The 9,675-nt window shown below is 42.4% G+C and overlaps 1 protein-coding gene across 1 annotated transcript in view; it reads left to right on the top strand.

The window, feature by feature from the left end:
• Positions 1–8,216, top strand: part of RIMBP2 (RIMS binding protein 2) — a 72,021-nt gene extending 63,805 nt beyond the window's left edge. Inside the window, exons 15-18 of the mRNA XM_006874061.1 lie at positions 5,674–5,777; positions 6,880–6,951; positions 7,701–7,838; positions 8,190–8,216. Coding sequence (XP_006874123.1) covers positions 5,674–5,777; positions 6,880–6,951; positions 7,701–7,838; positions 8,190–8,216 — 341 coding nt within the window. The remainder of the gene's footprint in view (positions 1–5,673; positions 5,778–6,879; positions 6,952–7,700; positions 7,839–8,189) is intronic.
• The last annotated feature ends 1,459 nt before the right edge of the window (positions 8,217–9,675 follow it).

Below are 9,675 nucleotides of genomic sequence, written 5' to 3'. Positions count from 1 at the left end.
GGTCATGATGTATTATTTTTTTGATGTGCTGCTGGATTCTGTTAGCTAGGATTTTGTTGAGAATTTTTGTGTCTATGTTCATGAGGGATATTGGTCTATAGTTTTCTTTTAGTGATTTCCTTCCCTGGTTTTGGTATGAGGGTTATGCTTGCTTCATAGAAAGTATTAGGGAGTTTTCTATCCTCTTCTATGTCCTGGAATAATTTGAGTAGAATTGGTGACAGTTCTTTGAATGTTTGGTAGAACTCACTGGTGAAGCCATCTGGGCCTGGGCTTTTGTTGGTTGGAAGTTTTTTGATGACCTGGTCAATTTCTTTTGTTATGGGTTTGTTCAAGTTTTCTACTTCATTCTGAGTAAGTTTAGGTAGGTCATTGTTTTTCTAGAAATATATCCATCTCATCTAAGTTTTCGAATTTGTTGGAGTACAGCTCTTCAGAGTATTCTGTTATTATCCTTTTGATTTCGTTTGGTTCTGTTGTGACTTCACCTATGTGGTTTCTAATGCGATTTACTTGTGTCTTCTCCATCTTTTCTTTAGTTAGTTTTGCCAATTTTATTAATCCTTTCAAAGAACCAGCTTCTTGTCCTATTGATTCTTTGTATAGTTTTTTGGTTTTCCATCTCATTTATTTCTGCTCTTTATTATTTCCTTTCTTTTGGTGACTGTAGGTTCCCTCTGTTGGTCTGCTTCTAATTGTTGAAGATGCTGTATTAATGTGTTGATTTTGGTTCTTTCTTTTTTTGGATGTGCACATTTATTGCAATAAATTGTCCTCTCAGGACTGCTTTCGCCGTTTCCCAAAGTTTTTGGTATATTGTGTTTTCATTTTCGGTGGTTTCTAGGAACTTTGTGAATTCACGTTTAATTTCTTCTTTTATCTAGTTACTTTTCATCAGGGTGTTCTTTAGTTTCCATGTATTTGACTTGGTTGCTTTGGTCTTCTTCTTGTTGATTTCTAGCTTTATAGCTACACTGGTGTTTAAGATAAAATTGCTAATTTTTCAGTACAGGGCAGTATGTCTAAAGTTATGATGATCTCCTTCTAGGAAAAGGGAAAGTAGAAGAGGCTCACCTAAAGTTACATTTCGAAAAGGCAGCTGTCAGATCTTTGAGAAAGGACTCTTACTTAGATTTGCATACTTTTCAAAGAGACAAAGGAGTTTGCAATGACAGGTTCTCTTAGGTGAATTCCAAAGGAGAAGAGCAAGAGTGGGCTTTTTTTTTTTTTTAATGTTTTATTGTGAATTATGTGATAAGTTTACATGGGAGAACATTAGTTTTACACTCATCCTGTTATATATTATTTCATTGCCATGGTTACAGTCCCCTCCATGCATCCTCAACCAACCAAAGGGTATACCTTGCAAGCCTGCCCCCGGGTCATCAGCACACAGCCCCCTTCCCTCTCTGGGTCTAAATTCCCCAGCCACTCCATCTCTCCACGTCATTGTCTCTGCCTCCATCTCTGGCATCACTGCTTCTCTGGGTAGGGTCCCACTCTCTGCTCTTCTCCTTTGATGGTCTGAGGGACCTCCACTCCTAGACTGCAAAGTCAATCACTCCCCTCCTTTTGCTACAAAACACCTACCTTTACAGTTCCAATCCTTAACAGTCAGTTCTGGTAACAGTTATTCATGATTGTATCAAGAGAGACCTAGCTGCATCTCCTTTCATTAACCCCGCCCAGACAGACTGGATACTACTCAGTGGAGATTCTACCTTCCTCCACACCCTCTGGATCTAGGTTCCCTCTTGAAAGCTTGTAAGCCAGTCACTTCTTGCCTTTGTAGCCCTACCTCCATTTTGGGTAGTCCCAAGTTGCCCATCCCTGTCTACTCTGTATGGAGGGGGTGGGAATGATTTGTTCCCTCTTTTGAACTACTGCATCCATAGGTGTAGGTCAAGTTCATCAAATTGTATCAGATTCCACTTTTCTTCCTCTTCTTTCTTCTTCTAGTTGAGCTCTAATTATCCAGTCATTGAAGCCAGGAAAAGTGGGTTTTATCTGCAAGTGTGGGTGTTCTTGTGCATATGCCCTCTCTTCTTATCAGCTGGACGCTTCACTCTCCACTCTTGTCCTCTGTGGCTATATCACTGACTCTGCGCCCAAGAGTCCCCAGGTCTTGCCATACTGCTGGCCAACCAGGTCGCCCCCCGCATTCACTAGTTATTCTTTTAAGCGCTATTATAAATGTACTGTGTCATTTCCTCATCAGTTTGCTCATTCCTGCTGTATAGAAAGAAACCTAGTTTGTCTTTACACTCTGCCGCTTTGCTGAATTCATTTTAGCTCCAGTAGCCATCTTGTACAATTTTGAGGCTTTTCTGCAAGAAATCATGTCATCTGCAAGAAGGGGTAGCTTTGTTTCCTCTTTCCCAGTTTGGAAACCCTTTATCCCGCACCCCCAACCCCCTTCATAATTAAACTAGTAATGCCCCTGGCAAGGACTTCCAGAAAGTGTTGAAAAGCAGTCATGAGAGCAGCATTGCCTTGAGAAGGTTGTTTCATGCCGTCGAGTCAGTTTTAACTCAGTGACCCGGTATACGGTTTCTGAGACTCATTTTTGGATAGAGCAGCTGGTGGGCTCAAACCTCTGATCTTGTGGGTTGCAGTCCAGTGCTTCCCCAAGTATGTCAGATATACATTTTTCCCAAGTGCCCTTTACCATATTGAAGAATTTCTCTCTTGTTCCTAAGCCGAGTGGCTTCTCATCATAAAGGGTGTTGTTCTGTCTCGTGCCTTTTCTACACCAGTTGAGATGACCACGTGGATCTTCTCCCCTGCTCGTGTGGTGTAGTGCATTGGTTAGTTTTCTCATGTTTAACTCTCCATGGCCCCTGAGCTAAAGCTCACTTGGTCCATGTGCCTTCTCCATTCTGTCTTTGGATTCAGCTGTGGCAGTGTGTGTGGCACATTTACGTTCATTAGGTACACAGGTCTGTGGCGCTCCCGTGTGGTGTCCCTGTCTGGCAGTTATCAGAATCACAAGTTTTCCCTTACATTTTCTCTATAAATGTCTGGTAGAATTCCCCAGTGAATCTTCTCACCCACAGTTTTTTTTTCTGGTTATTGTACTTGGGTTTCAAGGCTGTGACCTTTCAGCAGATCACTAGGCCTATCCTGAGATAGTCGAGTTGGGTCAGACTGTTCACTTTGTGGCTCATCATGGAATGTATATGTCTTTAGAACCTAGTGATGTCTTGGTCCATGACTTTTGTTGGGACTGATGCAATCACTTCACTTCTAAGGGGGGGGGGCGGGGGTTGGGGGGTTGAGCTCCATTATTTCTTCTTGAGTTAATGTCGAGTGAGACCATGTCAAGCGATTTGTCTGTTTCCACTCAGTTATCTGATTGTTGGTTAATGTACAACCGTTAGCTATGAGATTTGCTTTTAAATCAAGGACAAAATTGCTGCCTATAATTTAACAGCTAACCACAAAATCAAATAGCAAGTTTGGCTTTTATTATAAAAAGTCCATACGTAGCAATGGCTTCATATGAATACGAGGGAGGGTCAAGAAGTTCATGAATCAAAGTTGAATTACCCACTGACTTTTTGAATCCCCCTGTCTGCTGTTCACAAAGGACAGAAACCCTTGACCCCCCATCTGCTATCGTCCTCCTTCTACTGGACAAGCTCCTGTCTTCAGGGGGTTTCGCTTCCGTATTTTATTATCAATTCATTTAAAATGTCATTTTATTCTGTTACCTAATTTTGCCAGTCGAGGGAACAAAGATGATCCTACTTGAAAAAATGTGTTAATTTGAGGCAGGATCCTGGTGAGCCTTGTGTGTAGAGTGGCACTGCCCTCCAGGGGGTTTATAAGCTGTTTCTTTTGGAAGTATATGGTCAGGCTTTTCTGCTTGGTTTTAGTTACTCCTCCAGCCCTCTTGGTTTGCTCTGTGTGTGTCCGATTCCATGCCACCCAGGGCTGCCTGGCTATCTCCATACCTTAGTGTTAGCAAATGTGTTGGGAAGGGTGTGAAGTCAGCTCCTGATGCTGCCATTTCCACCCCTGCCTCCCCAGCTGTGGTCTCAGTGCTCAGGGGATACCGCCCCAAATTGGCAGGCTACACTGCTGCCTGGGGACCACTCCTCCAGGAGTGATCAGATGTACAAAAAGTGTGTGGTGTGCTGTCAGGAGACCCTGTAGTTAAAAGGTCCAGTGCTTATCCTTCAAAACCACACCCATAAAAAGTATGTAGGTGGTAAAAACATAATAATAGCAATGAACTGTAGGTGTATAGCATATGTGTATGTTTCTTGCACAGGAAAAACGTGTGGCATTCACAAAACAGGTGGGAGTGTAGTACTGTAGTACTAAGGTTCTTACTCTACACATGAAGGGCTTTGATAGTATTTGAAGGTGTTTGTGATTATTGAAAGGCATTTTAAACCCTATGCCAACAACTAACAAGTATATTAAAAAGGTGTAAATAAGAACTTAATGGTGGTGGTGATTGTGTGCCGTTAAAGTCAATTCCGACTCATAGCAACCCTGTACAGGGTTTCCGAGGCTGTAAATCTTTACAGCAACAGAAAGCCTCACCTTTCTCTCTTTTCTCTCATGGAGTGGCTGGTGGGTTTGAGCTTCTGACTTTGTGGTTTACGGTCCAAGAACCTAACTGTGGTAATTAAAAAATCTTTAAAGTACTTGGTCCATAAGCTGGCCAATAAAGCAAATAATAATGCAACAAGCAGATAAAAACATGTACAAATAAGTTGTACCTTAATTCAGCCATCTATATAATTATGTGATTTAAACAACCAACCACTTAAAACAAAACAACAAAAACTGTATGCCTGGTATGAGAGCCTAGGAAAACCTCAGATCTCAAGGTTAGTTTGAAATGCAAGGTTGGTAACTGAAACTCACCAACTGCTCCTCAGCAACCCTATACAGGATCGCTATGAGTCGGAACCAACTTGACAAGCACTTAGCAAGGAAAACATGCCATCTACCTAAAATATAATATGAAGGCAAATTTTGAAAGTTAAAAGCATAGGGAAAAAAAAGACCAATGCAAACATTCAAAGAAAACCTGGTTGTTGTATTAAATATAACTAAATAGACTTTAGAGACAGAAATATTTTCAAGGACAAAAAGGAAGATTACACCTTGACATAAAGGGCCAGTTCAGTAAGACAGAGTCCTAAATGTTTATGTATCAAATAACAGATTCAAAATGCATGCAGCATTAACTGACGTTCACATCCCTCATTAGAGTCGGCCTGGAGCCTACGTGGCCGTGCACTGTACTCCACTTGAAATAGTCACCAATGTCAACCATATCTGAGGCCAAAACACAAACCCTAACAAGTGTAATGGCATTCGATGACTCCAAGTTCTTCTCTCCATTATAACTGTTTTTAAAATTGTTAGAAAAACAAAGATCAGAAATCAGTGGAAGCTAAGTCCATGGCGTCATAGAAAGAAATGTAAATCATGCCAGAACCAAGCAGAGGGCAGACTACATACAGCCTTTCCAGGTTTAATAAGGGGCTACTTACAGACCACTTTCTTACCATAAAAGGACAGGCAAGAGAAATGAATTTGGGGGCAGGGTGAAACCTAAGCTGTGACCACCATGGAGGATGAAGGCAGGGAGGTCATCATAGGACAAGTCAATTGATAGCAACTTTCTTTTCCCCTTGTAAATTGAAACAGAGAGAAATAGAAGGAGCGGCAGACAGCACTCGGCACCTACACGAAGAATGGTGGCTCTGTACGATTATGATCCAAGGGAAAGCTCGCCTAACGTTGATGTTGAGGTACTGGACAGCTAGCTTTTCCCTCTTGACATCATACCATGCCCTACACCTTGGCAGACAGAGCTGCTCACAACTGGACCCTCAAACCACTTGGCTGTCGCCTTCTTTCTCCCCCTTTGCTGTGAGCCAGCCACAGCAAAGCAGCTGCCTGTTTACCAGAATGGAGGAAGGCCAATGTGAAGAGGACAGATCCTCGTCCTGAGGCCCAGACTGGCCCCATACCACCTGAGGACAGTGTGGGACACAGGCTCAAGAGAGGGTACATTAGGGCCCTCCTTAGGAGACTTAGAAAGGCCCAGTGCAGATGTTCAGTGAACAAAAGCAGTCAGGACCTCACATCTTGAGGAAAGGATGGATTTTCCTTGTTCACACAGCCTGGGACAGCATAGTGTCTGTGGTATTATGACAAAAGAAAACTATGTGCTTTCAAGAAATCGAAGACTAGGGTGTCTTTATTTACTACATGGAGGGAGCTCAGAAAGATTATGGGTTCCAGTTACCCAGCACATGCTTCCAATGAAAAGCTGACTTGTCTATGATGTCTCATGACTTATCTATGAAGTCTAAAGCCATCACTGTCATGTTTAGAACTAAACATGCTCCTTTGTGTGTCTTTCCTACTACTAGATTTCTTCTGTGTTCCATGTTCTAGGGAACGGTGGTCTTCACAGGTATGGGGACAAGTCCCTTCTCAAGGCTCTCAGCACTGTAGTCCTCGTCTCTTGGCCAGTGCCTGAATCATTTGAGTAGAGTGACATACCAGGACCCCACCTGATACACAGGAGACACTTGTTAGGAAGACACTTGTTAAGTGTTGTCGAGTCGGTTCCGACTCACAATGGCCCACTAGAGTTTTCAAGGAGCAGCTGGTGAGCTTGAACCACACCGACCTTGCATTCCATCCAGCGCATTAACCCATAGCAGCACACCAGGATTGTAGGAGGCACTGGGGTTTTCAAGGTTAACGATCTGTACAGATCTGTACAAACGAGCTCCTGTCTTCAGGGGGTTTTGTTTCTTAACTGAAAAATTTTCCAATAGTAAGAAAAGTCAGATAAGAAAAGTCAGATATATCATCACTGTGTTCCATTTCTTTCTATAGGCTGAACTCACATTCTGTACAGGAGATATTATTACAGTTTTCGGTGAAATCGATGAAGATGGATTTTATTATGTAAGTTTTTCATAAAAGTATGGAATGGTATTTCTTGATGTATCTTTTTTTCTTATCTGTTCTTTTGGTGTAAACTTTTTATGGCTTGTTGATAAATTTGCCTAACCATCTCCCTTTTCTTGGTGACATGTAGTACGGAAAGCAGGTACTACCATTATTCATGCATCCGTCTCGGAAAATTGAAGTCTACAAGGGGGCTTCAAAAAGCTTCTGGAATTTTTCCATGAACTTTCTGAAGCCCCCTAGAGTATGTAAAGCTATAAACAGATTTATTCCTCTTCTTACACTGCCATCTATATACTTTAACAATTTCTACATTTATTATGTAGGTTACACAGAGTAATTTTTCACAAGAAAACAGGAAATTAGCAACACCCCTCCCACACACACACACAGATGGCAGCAAGAGTCTCCCCTCATCCTGAAGGCAGCCAAAAACCACCTAGGAGAGAGGTTAATCCCTGCTGGTCCCTTTGACTCTGTTTCCATCCTCCTTGGGGAACAGAAGACAAACAGGGTGAGGTGGGGGAGCCACTGTTGTCTGGAAAGAGACCTTGTAAGAACTCCTCAGGGAGAACGAGGTTCCGTCAATTACAGTGCTTCTAAGAAGTGGGGACTGCTGACCCCCAACCCAGATGTATCCAGAGGGCAAGGGGCTGTACAGTGTACGTTGAGCCAACTAGAGCTCCAGCACTTGTGAACTGATGACACCAACGGGGCCTGGGTCTCTCTCTTCCTTGTAACTTTAGGGGGCGCTAAATGGGCACAAGGGTCTGGTCCCTTCAAACTTCCTGGAAGAAGTGCCTGATGATGTCGAAGTCTATCTTTCCGACGTGCCGTCTCACCACTCTCAAGATACGCAGATGCGTTCATCAAAGGCAAAAAGGGTAAGCAAATGTTCTCGACCTTTTTAACTTCAGTCACACCCTGTCACAAATGGTCAACTTACCTTGGCATCTGTGTCTCTATACCTTGGGCCGAAACATATACCCTGATTTTTTCTCTGCCCTTCTGTTAGGGATTGTGCCTAAAAAACAAAATTGAAAATTCTTTATCTTAAGTTTACTGATTTCCACCAAAATGACCCTTTCAAGTGGTCTCCTCACAAAGGAACTTCCAGCCTCCCATAGCGACCCCGCAGACTGCCTTCATGTGTAGGGTCTCATCCCAGCGAGTTTTTTCTATGTTACATTTTTATATTTATATTTTTATTTCTTTGCTCATCTGCTTGGAAACAGAAGAAGAGTGTTCATTTCACACCTTAATCAGGCACTGTAGCCTTCACGTAAGTGAGCAACTGAAGACACCTATAAAGATACCCCTTAGGCTGCCTTACCTGGGCCAGTGCGCTAGACTTAAGGCTTCACGGGGGGCTTCCAAAACAAAAACACAACAAAGAAATATGTCTCAAAAAAAATCATTGGACCTATAAAAACATTAGCGTATTTGCCTGGTCTCAGTTGTAAAGCAACTGGATTTGTAGTGAAACTAATCATTTTGACTAAACATTTCCTACTATGAAGAAAATTACAAAGGACAACATTGGGAACATATTTCTTAACAAGCTAATTGTTTGTTTACATAAAGAAGTGTTCCAATGTCTACTCATAATTAAAGCTGCATATTGCATTGCTAGCCACTCTTGGAAAAAGCACAACCCTGACAAGTATGTTTACTATAGGAAATTTTATCTTAAATGGGAGTATGGGGGACAAAACCTTTTAAGATCAAGCAGATGAGTAGTGTGAATAGAACAGGTGGTCTCGAGTGGCCTCCGGACGCTGGTGTGAGCCACCCTGGACACCCAGCACCAATGGTGAAGACTGGCTTGCTGGTGTACCAATGCAATACCAAGTTTTATGTGAAACATGCAGCTCAAATGTTGGCAGTAGACGGAATAGATGGTATCTTCAGGTGTACTTTGGGATGCTTGACTAGGTGTTTTCCATTAGACTCAGACCTTGATTATAAATCCAAGCAAGCTGGAAGCCCTTGGGCTGCTGTTATTTTTGCCTGCTGATTAATGAGCACTCTGACGTCGTGAGGGCACAAGAGGAAGTGAGGGGCTATACCTACAGGTCCCTCTGCCCGTTACGTAATGCAGTGGAGTACTGAGGAAAATAATTGGGCATACAACAAGCAACTAAGGGCTTTTAAGCTTTCTTTGATTGCAATTAAGGTTCACTGTAGTTTTTTTTTTCTTTCAACCAGTGTGCCATTTCCAGTAATTTTTCTATAGTGAACTAACTTATCCAGGAATGCATTCAACCATATCAGGATTTTAGATAACCAAGTAAAATTCTCAAATACAACAAAATTCCTACAAAGAACATTTTGCTTTTAATAATAATGAAGGGTACTCGGCCAACTTTACTACCAACCTGATTTGGAATATGTATTTTTTTCTCGACTTTTAGTCTTCGTTTACTAAGTAAATTAATACCTAGGCTGGTTTTTGCCAAAGCAGTGCCCCCGCCTCCCACTCCCCTGAAAAAAAAAAAAAATCCTTTTATGCTAAACCCTCCCTCTTGAGCTGTGTCTGGGTGGGAGGTTTGCTCCTCATGGCATACTTTAAAACTTGAAAGAAGAAACGAACCCCCCCCCCCCCCCCCCCTTATCTTTACTGGTGGGAGCTGGGAGAGTGCAATGTTACCGAGCGTATTGATGTTGGTGTGCGCACACTCAATAAACTGTCACACTGTACCTACTAGGTTCCTCCTGAGG

This window comes from Chrysochloris asiatica, unplaced genomic scaffold, assembly GCF_000296735.1.
Source record: "Chrysochloris asiatica unplaced genomic scaffold, ChrAsi1.0 scaffold00261, whole genome shotgun sequence".
In the NCBI taxonomy this organism is placed as follows: domain Eukaryota; kingdom Metazoa; phylum Chordata; class Mammalia; order Afrosoricida; family Chrysochloridae; genus Chrysochloris; species Chrysochloris asiatica.
This window is presented reverse-complemented; position numbering and strand designations above follow the sequence as displayed.